The following is a 22,955-nucleotide window of genomic DNA, read 5'->3' on the forward strand; positions in this document are numbered from 1 at the left end:
TTTATCAGAACATAGTTCTCCCACCATAGCAAGTCCTGGATACTCCAACACACTAGAAAAGCAAGATTTTAATTTAAAATCACATCTCATGATGATGACAGAGGACTTTAAGCAGATAAATAACTCCCTTATAGAAATACAGGAGGACACAGGTAAACAGGTAGAAGCCTTTAAAGAGGAAACACAAAAATCCCTTAAAGAATGACAGGAAAACACAACCAAACATGTGAAGGAATTAATAAAACCATCTAAGATCTAAAAATGGAAATAGAAACAATAAAGAAATCACAAAGGGAGACAACCCTGGAAAGAGATCAGGAGTCACAGATGCAAGCATCACCAACAGAATACAAGAGATAGAAGAGAGAATCTCAGGTGCAGAAGATACCATAGAAAGCATTGACACAATAGTAAAAAAGCAAAAAGCTCCTAACTGAAAACATCCAGGAAATCCAGGACACAATGAGAAGACCAAACCTAAGGATAACAGGTATAGAAGAGAGTGAAGGGCCAGTAAACATCTCCAACAAACTTCCAAACAAAAAGCAAAAAATAAAGAAAAGATATGCCCATGAACATACAATAGACTGGACTAGAAGAGAAACTCCTCCTGTCACATAATTATCAAAACACCAAATGCACAAAACAAGAAAGAATACTAAAAGCAGTAAGGGAAAAAGGTCAAGTAACATAAAGGCAGGCCTATCAGAATTACACCAGACTTCTCAACAGAGACTCTAAAAGCCAGAAGATCCTGTGATGTTTATACAGAGCCCAAGAGAACACAAATGCCAGCCCAGGCTACTACACCCAGCAAAACTCTCAATTACCAAAGATGGAGAAACCAACATATTCCATGGCAAAATCAAATTTACACAATTTCTTTCCACAAATCCAGCCCTACAAAGGATAATAGATGGAAAACTTCAACACAAGGAGGGGAACTACACCCTAGAAAAAGCAAGAAAATAATTTTCTTTTAACAAACCAAAATGAAGGTAGCCACACAAACATAATCCTACCTCTAACAACAAAAATAACAGGAAGTAACAATCACTGTTCCTTAATATCTCCTAAGATCAATGGACTAAATTCTCCAATAAAAAGACATAGACTAACAGACTGGATACATAAATAAGACCCAGAATTTTGCTGCATACAGGAAACGCACCTCAGTGACAAAAACAGACACTATCTCAGAGTAAAGGTCTAGAAAACAATTTTCCGAGCAAATGGTTCCAAGAAAAAAGCTGGAATAGCCATTCTAATATCAACTTTCAACCAAAAGTTATCAAAAATGATAAGGAAGGACATTTCATACTCATCAAAGGAAAAAGAACTCTCAATTCTGAACATCTATGCTCCAAATGCAAGGGCACTCACATTCATAAAAGAAACTTTATAAAACTCAAAGCACACATTGCACCTCATATAATAGTACGAGACTTCAATACCCCACTTTCATCAATGGACAGATCATGTAAACAGAAGCTAAATGAGACACACTGAAATAACAGAAGTTATGAACCAAATGGATTTAAAAGATATCTCTAGAACATTTCAACCTAAAACAAAAGAATGTACCTTCTTCTCAGCACCTCATGCTATCTTCTCCAAAAATGACCATATAATCGGTCACAAAACAGGCCTACAAGAAGTTTGAAATAATCCCATTCATTTTATCAGGTCACCATGGACTACGGCTGGTCTTCAATAACAACAAAAACAATAGAAAGCCTACATATACATGGAAGCTGAACAATGCCCTACTCAATGTTAACACGGTCAAGGAAGAAATAAAGAAATTAAAGACTTTCTAGAAGTTAATGAAAATGAAGGCATAAAATATAAAACTTATGGAACACAATGAAAGCAGTGCTAAGAGGAAAACTCATAGCTCTTGAGTGCTTCCAAAAAGGAACTGGAAAGAGCATATACTAGCAGCTTGACAGTACGCCTGAAAGCTCTAGAAAAGAAGCAAATGCATCCAAGAGGAGTAGATGGCAGGAAATAATCAAACTCAGGGCTGAAATCAACCAAGTAGAAACAAAAATAACTATATATATAAAATGAAAAAAAAAAAAAAATCAACAAAACCATGAGCTGGTTCTTTTGAGAAAAATCAATTAAGACAGATAAACCCTTACTCAGATTAACCAAAGGGCACAGAGACAGTATCCAACTTAACAAAATCGGAAAAGAAACTGAAGAAATTCAAGAAATCATCAGATACTACTACAAAAGCCTATATACTCATCAAAACTGGAAAATCTGGACGAAACAATTTTCTAGACAGATGCCAGGTACCAAAGTTAAATCAGGATCAGATAAACCATCTAAACAGTCCCATAACCCCTAAACAAATAAAAACAGTCATTAAGAGTCTCCCAACCAAAAAAAAGCCCAGGACCAGATGGGTTTAGTGTAGAATTCTATCAGACCTTCAAATACCTAATACCAATACTCTTCAAACTATTTCACAAAATACAAACAGAAGGAACACTACCCAATTCGTTCTATGAAGCCACAATTACACTCATACCTAAACTATACAAAGACCCAACAAAGAAAGAGAACTTTACACTAATTTCGCTTATGAATATTGATGCAAATGCTCAATAAAATTCTTGCAAACTGAATCAAAGAACACATCAAAATGATTATCCAACATGATCCAGTAGGCTTCATCCCAGGGATGGTTTAATATATGGAAATTTATCAATGCAATCCACTATATAAACAAACTCAAAGAAAGAAAAAACGATCATTAGATGCTGAGAAAGCATTTGACAAAATCCAACACCCTTTCATGTTAAGTCTTGGAAAGACCAAGAATTTAAGACCCATACCTAAACATTGTAAAAGCAATATACAGCAAACCAGTAGTCAACATCAATCTAAATGGAGAGAAACTTGAAGCAATCCCTCTAAAATCAGGAACTAGACAAGGTTGCCCATTTTCTCCCTACCTATTCAAGGTAGTACTTGAAGTTCTAGCCAGAGCAATTAGACAACAAAAGGAGGTCAAAGAGATACAGATTGGAAAGGAAGAAATCAAAATATCACTATTTGCAGATGATATGATAGTATACTTAAGTGACTCCAAAAATTCTACCAGAGAACTCCTAAATCCGATAAACAACTTCAGCAAAGTGGTTGGATATAAAATTAACTCAAACAAATCAATAGCCTTCCTATACACAAAGGATAAACAGGCTGAGAAAAAAATTAGGGAAACAACACCCTTCACAATAGTCAAAAACAATATAAAATACCTTGGTGTGACTCTAACTAAGCAAGTGAAAGATCGGTATGGCAAGAACTTCAAGTCTCTGAAGAAAGAAATAGAAGATTTCAGAAGATGGGAAGATCTCCCATGCTCATGGATTGGCAGGATTAATATAGTAAAAATGGCCATCTTGCCAAAAGCAATATACAGATTCAATACAATCCCCAACAAAATTCCAACTCAATTCTTCATAGACTTAGAAAGAGCAATTTGCAAATTGATCTGGAATAACAAAAAAACTAGGATAGCAAAAACTCTTCTCAACAATAAAAGAACTTCTGGGGGAAAATCACCATCCCTGATCTCAAGCTGTATTACAGAGCAATAGTGATAAAAAACTGAATGGTATTGGTACAGAGACAGACACACTGATCAATGAAATAGAACTGAAGCCCCAGAAATGAGCCCAAATACCTATGATCAATGTGATCTTTGACAAAGGGGCTAAAACTATCCAGTGGAAATGACAGCATTTTCAACAAATGGTACTAGTTCAACTGGAGGTCAGCATGTAGAAAAATGCAAATCAACCCATTTTTATCTCTCTGTACAAAGCTCAAGTCCAAGTGGATCAAGGGCCTCTACATAAAAACAGAGACACTGAAACTACTAGAAGAGAAAGTTGGGAAGAGCCTTGAACACAGACGTACAGGGGAAAATTTCCTGAACAGATCACCAATGGCTTATGCTCTAAGATCAAGAATCGACAAATGGGACCTCATAAAATTGTAAAGCTTCTGTAAGGCAAAGGACACTGTCAACAGGACAAAACAGCAACTAACAGATTGGGAAAAGATCTTTACCACCCTATATCTGATAGAGGGCTAATATCCAATATATACAAAGAACTTAAGAAGTTAGATTCCAGAGAACCAAGTAACCCTATTAAAAAATGGGGTACAGAGCTAAACAAAGAATTCTCAACTGAGGAATATCGAATGGCTGAGATGTTCAACATCCTTAGTCATCAGGGAAATGCAAATCAAAACAACCCTGAGATTCCACCTCTCTCCAGTCAGAATGGCTAGGATAAAAAACTCAGGTGACAGCAGATGCTGGTGAGGTTATGGAGAAAGGGGAGCACCCCTTCATTGTTGGTGGGACTGCAAGCTGGTACAACCACTCTGGAAATCAGTCTGGTGGTTCCTCAGAAAATTGGACATAGTGCTACCTGAGGGCCCAGTTGTACCACTCTTGGGCATATACCCAGAAGATGCTCCAACATATAATAAGGACACATGCTCCACTATGTTCACAGAAGCCTTATTTATAATAACCAGAAGCTGGAAACCACCCAGATGCCCCTCAAAAGAGGAATGGATACAGAAAATGTGGTGCATTAAACAATGGAGTACTACTCAACTATTAAAAACAACAACTTCATGAAATTCTTAGGCAAACAAATGGAATTAGAAAATATCATCCTGAGGCTCTAACACACCCAGGATCAGAGGTGAGGAGGACACAACATCTGTCTGAATACCTGGAGTAACTGGGACCAGCGGGACCAGGCACATACGAAGTCTGCCTGCCCAGTGGCTCAGGTTCCTTCTGGTCCCACAACACCCAGAGGAAGCTCCATTCCCTGGTGCTCTAACACACCCAGGGATCAGAGGTGAGGAGGACACAACATCTGTCCCAACACCGGGAGTAACTGGGACCAGCAGGACCTAGGCACACAAGAACTCTGTCAGCCCAGTGGCTTGGGTTGCTTCCGGTCTGCCTGGGCCAGCCAGTGCCCTGAGCAGATCTTGGGTGCAAACTCTGTAGTCATTCCCAAAACACCCAGAGGAAGCTCCACTCCCAGGTGCTCTAACAAGCCCAGGGTCACAGGATCCCAGAATCACAGAGACAGTTTGACTCTGTGGAGTTCTGACACAATCAGGATCACAGGAAGGCCAGGCTCCTGTCAGATTTAGCAAGGGCAGGTAGCACTAGAGATAACCAGGTGGCAGGGAGCAAGCATAAGAATATAAGCAACAAAAACCAATTCTCCCACCATTGCAAGTCCTGGACACACCATCACACCGGAAAAGCAAGATTCAGATATAAAATCACTTCTCATGATGATGATTCAGGACCTTAAGAAAGACATAAATAACTCCCTCAAAGAAATACAGGAGAACATAGATAAACAGCTTGAAGCACTTCAAGAGGAAACACAAAAATCCCTTAAAGACCTACAGGAAAACACAATCAAACAGGTGAGAGAAAAGAGAAAAACCATCCAGAATCTAAAAATGGAAATAGAAACAATAAAAAAAAATCAGAAAGAGAGACAACCCTGGAGATAGAAAACCTAGAAAAGAAATCAGGAGTCGTAGATGCAAGCATTACCAACAGAATACAAGAAGTAGAATAGAGAATCTCAGAGGTAGAAGACACTATAGAAAACATTGGCAAAACAGTCAAAGAAAATGCAAAAAGCAAAACATCCAGGAAATCCAGGATGCAATGAGAAGACCAAACCAAAGGGTAATAGGTATAGAAGAGAGTGAAGACTCCCAAGGTCATGGGCCAGTAAATATCTTCAACAAAATTATAGAAGAAAACTTCCCTAACCTAAAGAAGGAGATGCCCATGAACATACAAGAAGACTATAGAACTCCAAATAGACTTGACCAGAAAAGAAATTCCTCCCATCACATAATAATAAAAACACCAAATGCACTAAACAAAGAAAGAACTGTAAAAGCAGTAAGGGAAAAAGGTCAAGTAACATATAAAGGCAGGCCTATCAGAATTATACCAGACTTCTCACCAGAGACTATGAAAGCTAGAAGATCCTGGGCAGATGTTATACAGACCCTACGAGAATACAAATGCCAGCCCTGGCTACTACACCCAGCAAAACTCTCAATTACCGTAGATGGAGAAAAAGATATTCCATGACAAAACAAAATTTACACAATATCTTTCCACAAATCCAGCCCTACAAAGGATAATAGATGGAAAACATCAACATAAGGAGCAAAATTACACCCTAGAAGAAGCAAGAAAGAAATCTTTCAATAAATCCACACAAACCTAATTCCACCTCTTACAATAGAAACAACAGGAAGTATCAATTACTTTTTCTTAATATCTTAATATGAAAATTAATATTACCAACATATCCTAATCGATTGAAATCCCAAAATATGAGGAATTAGAAATTTATTAACTGTCATCCAATGGTCTTTCTAATTTGGTAATTGGAGAAATAGGTCCAATATTATACAATCCATATACACTTTTAGCTTGTTTATTCGTGACAATGTCTTGCTGTGTACAACATAATGGTCTGAGATCTTGCTTCTCCTATCTCAGCCTCTCTATTAGTAGTATTGTTTATTTCATGTTTTTACACTATACTCTGGTTTTCAGAACAGCTTACACATTTTAAAAGTATTTATATACCCAAAAGAAATGTAGACAATTAAATTGGGAGGGGTTTTGTAAGAGAACAACAAAGAGTAAGACTGAATGCTTTGCTTGATGTTTGTAACTCTTATATCAAGTTACCACAGTAAGAGCTAAGATTTTAAGCTCTACTAAATACAAAACAAACAAACAAAAACACTTTATATATTTATGTTCATTTAAGAAAATATTAATAGTGATGTATTATTTTGAAATATACAGTTAATACATTTGGAGTTATTTAAAATTTATATTGAGAAAAACATATGTACTTTTAATATTGTTGTAGACAAGCATCTACATTAGATTGTTAAATTGATTGTTTTATATCAAACAACTTTTATAATACTCATTTTTATTGTTATATTTTATAAATTTTAAAGAATATGACAAAAAAGATATTGTAGGTATTGAAGGGGGGGTCTCTGGGACGAGTTGGGGTATAAAAGGAAAACAATAATGTGATTTAATTCTATTTACTTAAAATATGTTTTTAAATGTTAACAAATTCAGATAAATTGAAATCATGTAACTTTTCTCATTATAATGCAATAAAACTTAAAAAAAAAAAAATCATCTTGAGCGAGGTAACCTAGTCACAAAAGAACATACATGGTATGCACTCACTGATACGTGGATAATTAGCCCCAAAGTTCGGAATACCCAGGATACAATTCATAGACCACATGAAGCTCAAGATGAAGTGCGGATGCTTCAGTCCTTCTTAGAAGGGGGAACAAAATACTCAAGGGAGAAAATATGGAGACAAAGTGTGGAGCAGAGACTGAAGGAAAGGTTATCCATAGACTGCTCCACCTAGGGGGATCTATCCCACATATAGACAAACCAAACCTACATACTTCGGCAGATGCCAAGAAGTGCTTGCTGACAGGAGCCTGATATAGCTGTCTCCTGAGAGGCTCTGCCAGATCCGTACAAATACAGAGGCGGATTCTCAAAGCTAAACAAACCATTAGACTGAGCATGGGTTCCCCAATGAAAGAGTTAGAGAAAGGACTAAAGGAGCTTAAGGGGTTTGCAACCCCATAGGTGGAACAACAATATCAGCTAACCAGACTTCCCAGAGCTCCCAGGGACCAAATGACTAACCAAAGAGTACACATGAAGCAACCCATGGCTTCAGCTGCATATGCAGCAGAGGATGGCCTCATTGGGCATCAAGGCGAGAGAGAAGGCCCTTGGTCCTGTGAAGGCTTGATGCCCCAGTGTAGGGGAGTGCCAGGGCAGGGAGGTGCGAGTAGGTAGGTGGGTAGGAGAGTACCCTCATAGAAGCAGGGGGAGGGAGTATAGGATAGGGGGTTTCAGGAGGGGAAACTGGAAAAGGGGATAACACTTGAAATGTAAATAAAATATACAATAAAAAAAATAATGCTTTTCTGCTCACATGGTACTTACTTGCCATCTGTGTCAGATGTAGCTGCATAGTGCAGGGGTGTGCAGCCTCTCTCATCAAGGTCATTCACACTTGCTCCTGATCCCACAAGAGCAAACAGGCACTGGTAATTGCAGTTGGCAGCAGCATAGTGCAGTGGAGATCTTTTGTGACCAAATTAACAGAAGAAAGATAAAAGTCAGGAACATACATTTGTAAAGAGACCATAGCTAACTCTTACTCCACACATTTAGTTACACTATACTCCCAAGTCAATTACAACTGCTATATTCTGCTTAGAAATGTAAAAACTTTCATTTTAATAAAGCTTGCTTTTATATTGACAAAAATGCCCCACAGTCCATGTCTTGAATGATAAAAGCAAAGAGAAAAAAACAGAAGCATAGAAGAATTGTTATTATCAAATCCACATAGACCTCAACAGTAATTCTAGTTTCTGGAGCAGACTCAGGCACAGTCTTACAGACTAATTTCTTATTCAGAAGAGCTAGTGCATTGGTTTAATCTCTGAAAACTGAATAATTACAACTAATTTTTCTCTAATTACTAAAATTACACAGAATGCTATTAAATATATGAGTAACTATTTTAGGATGATAAAAATAAGATGATTCTGTGATCTCATTAAATGAAAAACAAAAATTATAGTAAGTTTAAGTCAGAGCTCTTTACAGTGTACTTTTCCCCCTCTAATACAATGACTTAGGAAAACGATAGCAAAACATTCTTTTGCCTTATTGGATAATACTATAGAGTTTTTAATTTGCTTGTTTGAGAGAGGATCTTCTGTACTATGCAGCCCTGGCTGGCCTGGAACTTACACAGACCTTCCTCACGAATACAGAAATGTGCCGTGATGCACAGCTATTACAGAAACTTTTAAAAATGCAGCTAACCCTGGAAATAAAAAGCTTTTTAGCTCACAATAAGACTATCAAAACCTTCTATGCTATTTTTTGCATGGAATGTATAGATAATTACAAATAAAAATTAGCTATGAAATTTCATTTTGTAGGTCATTTGTTCCTTTTATTAGTACATGTGAACTCAGTCTATCCCTCACCATTGTACAGTCAAGCAGCCTTTAGCTTTCTTCTCTTTCTTACTTTCTCCCACACACAAGCCTTTTTTTCCTTTGCATTGGTACTATCATATGCACCAATATGTACCCACACATCTCCTGATTTACACCCTCCCCAGAACACAGTCTGACATATACAGTTCTGACTGCCTGATACACAGTGCTTAGACTGTCATCTACATCTTTCAAACAAATGCATTTGCTTCTTTTCTAAATGGTTTTAATGTATTTGGTATAGCAGTTCCTGCTATAAGTAGGAACAGTTAATAGAAGCTTCAACTGCTATTATTATAAATACTAGTAGCAGTAAGGCTACACAATAACATTTTGTCCTCTTGTAGCTGCTCTCCTGCAGGATGTACTCAGTGGGTCATATGGACGTGAATAACAAGAGAATCACACATATATTTGTAACCTATTTTTTCCTTTCAGAAGTGGGAAGAAGGATCTCATAAAAAAGTGACTTGGAAAAGCTCTAGGTACTCTTGAGTTTTTGAAGGTACTTTGGTACAATGAAGTTTTATAACTCCATGCCACAATTATGGGAAAAGGAAAATTATTATCATAAAGAAGAATAGGGATAGAGCTGGAGAGATGGCTCAGCAGTTAAGAGCACTTGCTGCTCTTCCAGAGGACTTGGGTTCAATGCTCAGCACGCACATGATGAGCTTACAATGATCTGGAACTCCAGGTTCAAGGGATTTGGTATCCTCTTTTGGTCCCATGAGTACTGTGCACATATGGCACATAGGCATACAAGTAGACAGAATACCTATACAAATAAAACATCTATAATTTAAGAAAAGGACAGAGGAGCCTAAGACTGTAGGGAGAACCCAATGAAAAGACTGGAGTTGAGACTGGGGTTAGAACCCACTGACTTCAGGTGGCTCGTGTACATGTGTGTGCTCTTTTTCTGTTCCTCTCAGCAGTGCTAGAGAGCAAACCCAACCCTGAGCATTTGAGGAAGATAAGCCACATACCAGGCCCTACTTCAGACTCTTAAGTAATCATGACTGCAATTCAAAAGATGCTGTGTAACACATAAAGTTAAGTTTTAGAAGTCAGTTAAAGGTCAAGCAAGTCATTAATTAAGCAAATTTAATCTCGATCTACAGGAGCTAAATCACAGATTACCTTCCAAATTTATCCTTTTTGTTGAAGTCTGCACCAGTATTCAGCAGAAGGTTTAGGCACTCCAAATTTCTAGTTGGAGGAAAGAAAAAAAAGACTTTAATAACTGTCAGTGATTTTTATGATAAAAATGGTAGGCTTAAAGAAGCATAAATGCATATTTTAAAATGAGACTTCACATTATATTTAGCATTTAAAAAGTGATATGCATAAATACTGGCACATGAGAAATAAACAAATGAATTACACTTCTGTAGAGAAAGAAGATCATATTTTTAAGAGATTCTAAGAGATTTTTTATAGTGGTTTAACCTGATGCTGCTTGTATTCTAGTGCTAATTTGGGCCCCCAAAACTGGTTGCCTCAGAGAGAGTCTATGCAAAGATGCTAGCTAAGTGACCTTGCCCCCAGTTGTAGTTGTGACTGGTAAATAAAGATGTCGACAGCCAATAGCTGGGCAGAGAAGACATAAGTGGGGTTTAGGTTTCACAGGCTTGCAGGGCTTGCAGGAGAGGTAGACTAGAAAAAGGAAGAAAGTTTAGGAGAGAGCAAGGAGAGGCTGCCATAGGTTAGGAGTAAAGATTTACTCCATGTGGACTGGCCAACTGGAGTTAAGAGCAGCCCAGTTGGAGCACAGTAAATAGTAAGTAACAACTTGGTGTTATGATAGGAAAATACATTCAAACAGCATGGAGGGTAGGCAGCTGCCTAGCTACTGTGCTATTTAGGGCTTGGTGTAAATATAAAGGCTGTGTGTGTTTTTTATCCGGGAATTCAATAACCAAAAGCAGGGTAGAAACTCTGGATTTAAATAAATTTCTACCAACAATTATATTTAAATGTTTTAAATTTAAGGGGTTTAAAACAATAAAGAAAAACAAACAGAAAATCTGTACCTTTAAAACACATATAATAATGGCAAGTCGATTTCTTACACTGTCTCCTATATTAACATCATTTATTCAGACGGAACCTTAAGTTAAAGTTGTAGGACATTGTTATATGCTTGTTAATAGATTTTTATAAACCTAACATCAGCTTTGTATATTATAATGAAAAGGATGCCTGTTGACTTCTCCTGTAGGCAAGTTACATACAAATTAGGTTTTAACTGAAATGTCCTCTGGTGACCATAACAGAATAAAGAAGATCAGATTCATATATGTTCAATTCGTCTCAGTAATTTAAACTTGGTAGCATCCTTGGTTCAGCACAATTGTTCTTTGAAATCATAGGAAATATTAAGGAATTATCACTAGAAAAAACATGTCCACAAAACATCCCTTTTGATAAATCATGAATTAAAATGGCTTAATACAAATCTGAATTATCCAAAGCATTAAGGTAACAGAATGCTTTCAGAGAGCAAAAGTTTTGGTCATTCAGTAGAACTGACTGACTAGCTTTCCCCAGAGTACTTCTTATAACTTGAGTGCAAACAAGGATGGTGGTACATGCTTATAATTCCAGTACTTCAGAGGCAGAGGTTGGAGAACTGAGTGGTACAGCAGCCTTGGCTACAAAGCAAGACTGCCTCAAAAACTAAGGGGGAGGGGTGTGCTTGGGGAACTGAAATAATTTAAATAAAATTTAGCCTAAAATTTCTAATCATAGCACGTCTTCTGAGCCAAGATGTAACTGCATGATCAATATTTTTCTCTCTTATATTATAGTATTATGCAGAGAATTCATAATGTTTCTGATGTTCTCATCAGTTCATAAACATTTTTATTTGTTTAGGAATTATTTTCTCATATAAAAAGTAACATTTCCTTTTGTAGGTTTGTTCTTTTCTGCTTAATACTTATGACTTAGTTGAAAGAAGACAAAAAGCAAAATGAAACAAACAAAACAAACAAAACATTTTTGCTGCCTTGAATTATCTTTTGTTAATATCCAGCCATGGTTCAGTTTCTATTTTGTGATGACTCAAAACTAATAAAAAGGAACAAAGAAAGAGACAGTCTCTGTGACTATGCTCCAGTCATCCACCCCACAACTGACCCCAGGCAATCTTGAGATATTAAACCCTAACAGTGACTTCTATAATTCTCCCCTGCATCTTTTAAAAGAAATAAAAATACTGTTAACATACCCTCCAGCTGCAGCTGCATGTAGACAGGTTCTGCCAAAATCATCTGGGGTATCTATGTCAAATCCTATAAAAATGAATATATATCGTTTCTCTTATATAGTATTACAGATATATTACTTTGCACTAAGATAGTATATCAAGAAATGTTAAATATCACATTCCTCTTTTCAACTCTAAGCAAACATATTCTTAACATACAAAATGAATAAAGAAAAACACATTAGTAATGTACAACATTACAAAAACAAAAACAAAAACAAAAAAACTAAAAAAACTAAAAAAAAAAAACCAACCAACCAAACAAACAAAAAAAAAAAACCCAAATTCTGTAGTGCTTATCTGTAGGGTTCTGCCAGGAGTGATGGCTCACACCTCACACCTTCAGTCTCATCATCCAAGCTACACAGAAGACGAAAGCAGAAGGATCATATGCATCTTGGCAAGCCTTGGTAACAAGGTATAAAACCTGTCACAAGCAGGCAGGCAGGCAAACAAAACCATTCTAATTTCTAAAAGTCTACAGGGTGTAATCGGAATAATTGTCAACAAGAAAAAGAAATGAAGTATTGATAACAGACCCTTCAAGAACATAAAGTGAAAAAGGCCAGTCATAAAAGATTTTGTTAGGTGATTCTATAAAAATTGTATTATTAGGTGGCTAATATACCATACTATGCTAATGGTGTTTCTTTTATAGGGATTAAAGAACTCCAGGATGGATGTTATTTTGGTTATATAAGCACATGAGCATATTATAAATACTGAACTCTACATATTAAGTAAGTAAATGTAAGTGTATAGTATACAGATATCTCAATAAAGCGCTTTAGCCAGGCATGATGGTAAACATCTGTCATCTAAGCACTTGGGAAGCAGAAACAGGAGAATTGCAAGTTCAAGGTCAGCTTTGGCTTTACAGACTTTCCACTCATCATCCCCCTCCCTTCTAAGAAGAGGATATGTACTTTGTTCGATGTGGCTATTATTAATACTGGGAGCACTTTCAGTATCCTTTTTCATGCTAAGTGCAAATGAACAGCTTTATATGAATACCTGTTGATATTCAAATAATACAAACACAACAATGGATTTACACACATAAAATATCTCACACACATTAACAAAAACAACTTTCCCCTAAACCTCAGAAGAGTGTGTGTCTTACTCTATAATATTAATACTGAATATAATACTGAAATCTCATTACTTTTAAACTGGAATGCTAACATTTAACTTTCTTATATACTGAGAAATAGAAAAAAATTTAAAATTAATTATATCTTTTATAGTCAGTAATTCAATGTACTTATAAGGACCATAGTTTGCAATAATACTAAAACAAACAAACAAACAAAAAAACACACCAACTAGTTATAGCATTTAAAACTAAGTACTGATAATGAATTAATAATTTCATGAGCCTGTAAGATATTTGTATTATGACTTTTAAGACCCAAAGGAATGAAACATGCAGGTAAGGTGTCTTGTGTCTAGGACCAGCTGAATAGGACAAGGAGAGACGACTGCCATCATTGGGTAAAAGCTGCTCTACAGACACTCCACACCCCCCCCATGAACCAATTAACAAAGAGAATCAGTAAAGCACTGCTCAGAGCTGATGAGGTAAATGGGGAAAGGGAGGAAGGATGGGAGAGAGCACAAGCAAACACGCACAAACTGGTCTATCAAGGTTCCACTTACCCGAAGAAAGGAGTTTCCTGCAGCAATCTGAAAAACCACTCAAGGCTGCCAAATGAAGTGGGAACATTCCATGTATACCACGCCTTAAATGAACAGAACAGAAACCAGTACAACACATGAAAAATATAACAATTTAAATAGACTATAAAGATACCACTTAAGTAAAAGGTAACTGGTTGCAGAGAAACATCTTAATACTTTAGAGAAAACTGGGCAGTAATTGAAAAGCAGCATAACTCATCACCCAGCTACAGTTTTCCAAAGCTTGTTTGTCTAACCTCAGCAGCATCAGCATCATAGACTCACTGCATACTTATGGGTCTATACTGTAAATGTTGAATGCTCAGCAGCACCTTTGAGCTATGTCACTGATATCATTTTCCCCAAGCAAAATGTCTCTAGGTTATTTGCTCAGGGAACAAAACTTCTGCCCCACCTCACCCCACCATTTAAAACCATTTCTGCAAGGTAATATGCTCAAGAATGCTCATCTCAGTCATTCTGTAATGTTGAAAATTGGAAAGCAACTTAACTGTCAATAAGGAGAATATTGTATGTATCCTTATATGGTAAAATTAAATCCCATAATTTAAACTAGATCTACCGAAATGTGGAAAATTTTAAGCCTCTATATACATTGCTAGATGAACATTAGTATGTACTTATAACCACAAAGACCATGTATATAGTAGCACATCACTTATGAATATATAAAAAGCTTAAAATTGCTCATGAATACATATAACATGATATATAGGACTTGGAAACACCAATTTGAGTATGATCGTGATTTTTACAGTATGTACACAAAATAATTCATACTTTAAAAATTTATAGGGCAACTTTAATATGTAAAAAAATTAAGAGTAAACTTTATTAATTAAAGAACTGGGGTTGGGAGGTGGGGACCACTTTGTACCAGCAACTAAGGAATTCCTGGGCTCTGCACATTAGTCTGAAACTACTGTCTACAGCTGGTCCAAGAAAAAGGCATTTGAGTGTGTACAATTTTTAGAACTTCTAGTTTGAAAACAAAGGGATAAAAGTTAAATTTCTTATCAAAACTTTATATTATTTATATTGGAGGAAAAAGAAACAGAAATGTAAAAACATGCCACACTGATTAATCAAATAAAATTATACATAAAACCTTTTAAACCTATTAGTGTCAAAAACAAAAGGTAAAGAAAATCCACCCACCCACACACTCCAATGTGGAAGATGAATCCCCACTTCCACTCTAGCGCACTGGCTGCTCTCTGCCCAGCTATCAGCACTCCTGCCAGCACTACTTACTTTGCAGTGTCAGCACCACTTGTAATAAGAGTGTTGATTAGCAGCTCATGGCCATACCGGGCTGCTATATGCAAAGGGGTGTTCCCATTCTTATCTTCACAGTCAATTACAGCTCCTGCAATAAAGGACATAATGTCAGACACCAGATTATATACAGATTGGCCAAAACTGTTAAATGCAATGTAATGTAAAATGTTGTTTAAGCATAAAGTAATGGACAACATATTTACTGGAGTTACCACCTGTACAGTTCAAAGTTTTATTAATTGAGTATAGGACTTAAACATACTTAAATCAACTGAAGGGTTCTAGGGTGCAATGAGTCTAGAGACCACTATGCTAAAAATACTGCTTTAGAGCGGCACTTTAGAGCAATCCTATGCTTCATGAAGACAACTGCTTACAGTACAAATCATTGGATCATGGGCTTTTCCCCCCTTGTAGAATTATAGAAACAAAAAGCTAACAAAGAGGTACTTGAAGAGATGGCTCAGTAGGCAAAATGCCTGCCATTAAACATGAGGAACAGAACTCATGTAAAGCTGGGTATGGTAGTGTCTATCTGTAAGTCAAATGCTCATAGGCTGAGTTGGGATGTAGGAATGAGAATCCCTGGAAACCTGTGGGTCTGCCAGTCTGGAGCTAACATCCTAAGTCTATCATAAACAAGGGAGAGGTAAGGACTAATATCTGATGCTGTCCTCTGATTCCCACATGTCCACCATGGCACTTGTATACTTTTCTTTCACTCTCTCTTTCTTATACACATACATAGAGCATAACTACGCATAAAAGAATGTTTGTTAAATGCCAACAAGGGGCTATAGAGCTGGCTCATTGGTTAAGAGTCCAAGATATTCTTTCAGAAGACCTGGGTTCAATTCCCAGCACCTACATTGAAGTTCACAACTATATGTAACTCGATTCCCAGGGAATCTGACACCCTCTTCTGGTTATCATGGGCCTCGTATATTCAGGCAAATACCCATGTACCTAAAATAAAAACTTAAAAAGCGCAACAAAACATCCTAAGGACGATTAACAGTCCCTTGGAAAGTAGTCTGAGAAATAAATTTATATTAATAGTCATACAATTATTTAAAAGTTTAGTTTGTCTAGTACTATTTCAAACACAAGAGAATAAAGTGCAGAAAATAAACTAAAACCCTAAGAAGAGTTCAAAAAGCATTTAAACAGAGAAAAGTAAAAATGCAACAAAGCTCATGTTAATATACACTACATGTAGAAAGATAGTTTTCCAATTAGCAATAATGAGAAAAGGTTAATACTAAATATACATTATATATTTAATATATAATATTAATATAATAATATAATATAAATATGTGTATATATATATATATATATATATTTCACAATTGGGCAAGGTGGTACAATGCGGTAAGAGGAATTCAAGGTAAGCAAAAGCTATGCATGGGGATTCCTCCTGCCTCAGGAGAGAAAGAAAGGAAATTAATAATTCAGAAGAATAGAAATATCTGAATGGCATATATTCATAGTGTTTTATCCTGTGTTGATTTTCAAGAAATATGAAGTAAAATCTTAACTGTATACATACTGCTGTGGCAATTCCACAGTGCCAGTCATTTTGTGGATTAAAAAAACCCAACCAACCAAAGAAACAAAAAAATAAAATAAAATAAAACAAACAAACAACAACAACAACAAAAAAAACCCTCCCAAACTTCATTGAGGAAATAAAAGAAACAAACAGAAATACTTTTTACCACTCTGGATAATGGTTTGTGATCTGGAGAATCTACCATGGAGGGCAGTCATATGTAGTGGGGTTTTCCCATCTTTACTCTGAAATAATGGAACAAAGAAAAACTGTTCAGTTACTATGCTATACCCAGAATATGCATGCCTTAGTTGTGCTTTAGGTATTTTCTTATATAAATTTATAAATATTACACAAGAAGCAAGTCTTATGAAGGTAAACCAGCTGTTTAAAGCATAAAGTGGCTTTTTATTTTTTAGTATGTATATCAAATGAAAACCACAAAAAAAAAAAAAAAATCCAAAAACCCATGCTTACTATTTATACAAATCCTGTGTGGCACTGTAAAGTCTAACCTTGAGATTTGTACCCTAGAGGTGGGAAGATAGACACACAACCGAGGGGGCCGGGACCCCAAGTGCTATAGTCACATGTGCTTCCCAAGTGTCACCTTCACCTCCCACCTTGTACCTCCCACCTTAGGTTTTGTAAGTTATTTTAAATACCATGTCTTAATATGTAATCAACATTGTTAGCTATTTTCTTGAATTATTTAAAATAATCAGACTGGCTGGCTGTACTTTTCTATAGTTCAGAAGAAATTTCAAATGCAAACTAATGCTTAAGTGATACTGTCTTCTTCTTAGATAAATGATGTTTTATCTCTAAAATCTTCTGGTGAGTTGAGTATACAAAGAAAAAGCTTCTGTATGAATCCTTCAGCTCGGTGCAGCATGCCTTCTGTACATATACTATGATATATATTTCCAAGTGTGCACTAACCCTGTAAAACTTTTCATGTTACAGAGACATTAACAATGAGCAAGTATTTGATTCTATACTTGTCCTAAGTTGTTTTGGGACACAGTCACCTCAGACTCACTACATATCTCAGAATGGCTCTAAGCTTGTACTCCTCCAGCTCAGCCTCCCGAGTGCAGGAACGCACTCCCTTGCCCAGCTTGTTTCTTTAATCCAATCTAAGGGATTCTAAGCTCTGGAGGCACTGGAGGAAGAATAGAAGCATGTGTGCATGTGGACTCCAGAAGCAGAGCATGAGTTTGGACAAACTGACTAACAATTTTGAGCCTTTACTTCCTCAAACTGAAAATGAGGACATTTATCTGTACCTTATAGGTTTGTTGCAGTCTAAATATTACTACTTATATAACATACCTACACTTGTTATTTTATTTTGTTTTTTATTCCTTTAACCAGGGAAAAAGCACAAAGATATTTTAAAAAGCATTCTAGTTTCCAAAAATGTTCACTATGACAGAAATTTCAACTCAGGGTTAGTTTTATTCACAGCCATTTTTGTAAACAAAAAGCAAAACAAATAAAAATATAAATGATTCATAATATGGTGAAGCTTGATAGATATGACTTCAGTTAACTTTTTTTTAGGTATTATAAACACATTTTAGGTATAATTTCAAAATAGTTTATATATGCTAGTCATTTAATCCTTATAACCCTCAGATAGATAGATAGATTTTATTATTTTCAGGCCAGAAAGATGGCCTAGTGGGAAAAAGAGCTCACTGTTAAACCTGATGACTTAAGTTTGATCCTCAGACAAACACTAAGAGGAGAAAACCTTGTACTGCAAGTTATCTACACACACACACACACACACACACACACACACAAATATACTACACACTCTAAGTGTATAAATATAATAAAATGTATATATAAATATACTATTACTTCTGTTTTATAAGAGAGGAAATATAGAGCCTGAGATTAAAGACTTCCACTTTGTCTTCTAGCTAATGAGATGGACCTCTATAAGCTTATAGAGAACATTAGCATACTTTTACTTTCTACATACTGATTATAGAAGGTATATACACGAAGTAATACATAAAGGGAAAGAAGTTAAGATTACCAGTTAAAAAATATACCGTAACACCAGTAGGAGAAGACATTTCTTTCTCTTTAAATTGGACAAAAATGATTGTGTTTAACCGTCTAAAATCATGTTAGAGTCAAGGGAGAAGTTAATTTTTTACATCTATTTATTTTTTATTTTTTGCACACACGCTAATGTCATGGTACATGTGTGGAGGCCAGAGGACAACCTGCAGAAGTTATTTCTCTTCTTCTATTATGTGGGTTCCAGGGATCAAACTTAAGTTGTGAGGCTTGGTGGTTAAGTACCCTGATCTGCTGAGCCATCTTGCCAACAAGTAAAGAGAAGATCACCAATGTTCTAGGAATTGTTATCAAACCCAGTAATAACAACAATAGTCATATATTTTATAGTAATTTTATGTGAGGGTGGTAGATTTTGTTCGGTTAAAAAAAATTCATTCATTCATTCATTCATTCATTCATTCATTTTCTTGAGACAGGATCTCAACACCTAGTGCTAGCTGTCCTGGAACTCACTATATAGACCAGGCTGGCCTCAAAACCCTCCGAGTCACCTGTCTCTGCCTTCCAAATGCTAGGGTTAAAGGGGTATGCTGCCACTACCCAGTATAAAAGTTTTTCTTTTCTTTTTTTTTGTCTTTTGAGGTAGGGTTTATCTGTGTAGCCCTGGCAGTCCTGGAGCTCACTCTGTAGACCAGGCTGGCCTCAAATATGCAGAGATTTGACTGGCTCTGCCTCCTGAGTGCTAGAATTAAAGGCGTGTGACATCGTTTTTTTTTTGGGTGGGGTTGGGGAGGTTGTCTAGTTTTTAAAAGAACTGCTGCATTCAAATGAAGAAACTGAGGTTAGAGGATTCCAGAAAAGTAGCAAGGCCTTTGTGTAGACAAAAGTTTTGCCAAGTGGGGGAGATTAAAAGATTTTCATAAGCATTTTACAAAGTGGGAATTAAATGATTTGAATTTCTTTGCATAAAACTTTCAAAAGATCATGGAGGTTATGGAATATTGGCTACTGGCCATTGTGGCTAAGTAGACTGATAGACAGGTGTGGAAGAAAAACTTGTTCTTAAGAACAGACCAGCTGGTCTTCACAATTTCAGCACTCAAGAAGATGAAACAGAAAGACCAATGAGTCTGACGCCAGGCTGGGGTATTCAATAATAAACTGTCTCAGACATTGTGGCTATACTCACCTATAAATGATCCCAGCACTTATGATGCAGAGAAGGCAACCTCAACTTATAGCAAGTTAAAAAGCCAGTGTGAGCTACATGAGAGCCTGTCTCCAAAAACAGCAAGGGAAACTGTCTTAGTCGGGGCTACTATTACTGTGATGATACACCAAGATGAAACAGCTTGAGGAGGAAAAGGTGTATCTGGCTTACACTTCCATATCACGGTCCATCACTGAAGGAAGTCATAAGAACTCAAGGTAGGACTCTGGAGGCAGGAGCTGATGCAGAGGCCATGGTGGAGTGCTGCTTACTGGTTTGTTCTCCATAGCTTACTCAGGGATGTAACTACCTACACTGGTTGGGCTCTCTCTCATCAATTACAAATTAAGAAAATAAAAGCCTGCTGTGTGTTTAATCCCAGCACTCAGGAAGCTGAGGCAGGCGAATCTCTGAGAGTTTGAGTCCAGCTTGGCCTACATAGTGAGTTCCAGGAGAGCCAGAGCTACACAGAGAAACCTTGTCTTGAAAAACCAAACACACACACACACACACACACACAAAGAAAAAAGAAAAAAAGAAACACACACACACACCAAAAAAAGAGAAAGAAATAAGACAATAAATGCCTTACAGCAGGATCTTATGGAGGCATTTTTTTTAAGTGAGGTTTCTTCCTTTCAGATAACTCTAGCTTGTGTAAAGTAAAAGATTTGCCAGCACAGAGAGAGGGGGTGGGCACTGAAAGTTCTTGTTGGTTGAAAACCTAGAGCTATCAATAATCTTTGAGCAATTTCAGAGCTAGATGGCATTTCAGAAGTCATCAACACAAGAAACATGCTTCAATGGACTTTAGCCCCATTATAATTCAGACAACTGAACTGAAAGGGCTATTACAAACCGTTAGGCAAGTTTTATGGTATCTACTGTAGGCCACTGACTTCAAATCTGCTAAATTACTAAGAAGTGCCCTTTGCCAACTAACAAAAAGTCCTCATGTGATGTACAAAAGCCAGTACATTATGTCCACTATTTTGAGATTTATAAGTTTAAACTTTTAGAGAACAGATTCTTAATTTAAATTTCCTAAGATAAACAGAAACAATCATAGGTAAGAGTTTTCAACAGAGACACTGACATGAACCAAGCGACTTAGTATAAATTGGTATCTTTAAAATCAAATCTTTATCCTTTAAATATAGCAGCATATAGGTGAAGTTTATAATAACTAATAGAATAAATAAACCTTCATTATTTCCATGAAACACAGTTGATTTTAGATATTAATTTTAGACATTTTATCATAAACATGCATCATAGAAAGTTAAAAAAAAAACTAGATTTAATCTTTGTTTCTGAAGTCCATTAAGATAAACTGAGGGTTTTTTTTTTTTTTTATTTTTAGGGGAAAAAAGATTTCTCCTTACCACCTTTGTTATTTTTCTGGGCTGGGGAAGAATTCAAGCGGAAATGATCACCTGGGTGTGGTGGTGCATGCCTTTAAACTCAGTACTCCTAAGACAGATGCAGGAGATTCTAAAGAGTCCCAGGACAGCCTGGTCTGCAAAGCTAATCCTAGGTCAGTCATGCTATACAGTGAGACCTGGTCTCAAACAAAACAAAACCTGAAACCTGTCATCAATTAAAAAAATGTTACTATGTGTCTTGAGGATTGAAAGCATAAATATATACATACATGTGTATTTTTGTTTCTAACTGAGATATGGTATTGCTATATACCTTAGGGTTGCCTCAAAAATCCTCCTCCTCCTGCTTTAGCTTCTAAGTGTTAGGATTACAAGTGTGTGCAAACTGCTTATCTATAAATGTATATTTCTGTATATGTCCACTTGTGCAAATGGGGATGTGTACACGGGTGGAAGCCAGAGAACATCGGGTATTGTTCCTCAGAAGGCACTTGCTTTGTTTTTTAAGACAGTGTTTATTATTGGCTTAAAATCTTCAGGCCCACTGGGCAAGCCACTTTACTGATTATTTCTACAACCTCTAAACAAATTCTTTAAAAAGAGAGCTAAGGGTCTAGAGAGATGGCTCAGCAGTTAAGAGCACCTGTAACCCTAGTTTAACTCTAAGCACCCATATGGTGACTCACAAGAGTAATTCCAGTTCCAGGGGATCTGACTCACCAACTCTGGCCTCTGTGGGCACCAGGAGTATATACAAACAAAATATACATACACATAAAATGTAAGTTAACTTAAAATTTAAAATAACTTAAAAAGACAGGTTAGCCCAAAGCATAATGGAGACTCTTAATGATACTTTCTGGTCTTCCTTCCTTGAGAATAATGGAAATCAATCTGTCCCTCAGTTGAGGGGGTGGAATGGGGTGGGGATAAATGAACTAAGTCCTCCTGGTAGACTTAATGGTGCTTCACTTCTCGAGGAGGTCAGTGCTTTCACTGTAGTAAGGCAAGGCAGTGTTCATCTATAACCACATACAAAGTTGGCTGAAATTCTCTGTAAACAGTATTTGTAAGCTGATATATTTTTACTAATCCTAAATCACTCAAATTTGATTAACTGAGGTTTTCTTCATAACACAAGATGGGTTTTATCAAGAGCTTAAATAACAAACTGACAAATAAACCCAGGGACGAACAGTGAAAATACCTTTAACAATCAAAAATGACTATGTACTATAAATGATAATGCTTGAAATCTTGGTTACCTGTGTTTCTCACAGATTTACAGTGAAAATAAATTTATTTTGACTCCTGAATTTTAAT

At 36.4% G+C, this 22,955-nt stretch overlaps 1 protein-coding gene across 3 annotated transcripts in view; it reads right to left on the minus strand.

Annotated features, from left to right (window-relative positions):
* Ankrd28 (ankyrin repeat domain 28) overlaps window positions 1-22,955 on the minus strand; it is a 157,170-nt gene that overhangs the window by 29,919 nt on the left and 104,296 nt on the right. For all 3 annotated transcript variants that reach the window (XR_004116366.1, XM_031362413.1, XM_031362412.1), the window contains exons 9-14: window positions 17,161-17,239; window positions 15,413-15,527; window positions 14,117-14,199; window positions 12,416-12,479; window positions 10,324-10,392; window positions 8,108-8,248 (exon numbers count right to left, since the gene is read on the minus strand). Coding sequence is in view for 2 of the 3 variants with exons in the window: in XM_031362413.1 (XP_031218273.1) it covers window positions 8,108-8,248; window positions 10,324-10,392; window positions 12,416-12,479; window positions 14,117-14,199; window positions 15,413-15,527; window positions 17,161-17,239 (551 nt within the window). In the remaining variant the exon portion in view is untranslated. The remainder of the gene's footprint in view (window positions 1-8,107; window positions 8,249-10,323; window positions 10,393-12,415; window positions 12,480-14,116; window positions 14,200-15,412; window positions 15,528-17,160; window positions 17,240-22,955) is intronic.

Source organism: Mastomys coucha, unplaced genomic scaffold, assembly GCF_008632895.1.
Source record: "Mastomys coucha isolate ucsf_1 unplaced genomic scaffold, UCSF_Mcou_1 pScaffold9, whole genome shotgun sequence".
NCBI lineage: Eukaryota > Metazoa > Chordata > Mammalia > Rodentia > Muridae > Mastomys > Mastomys coucha.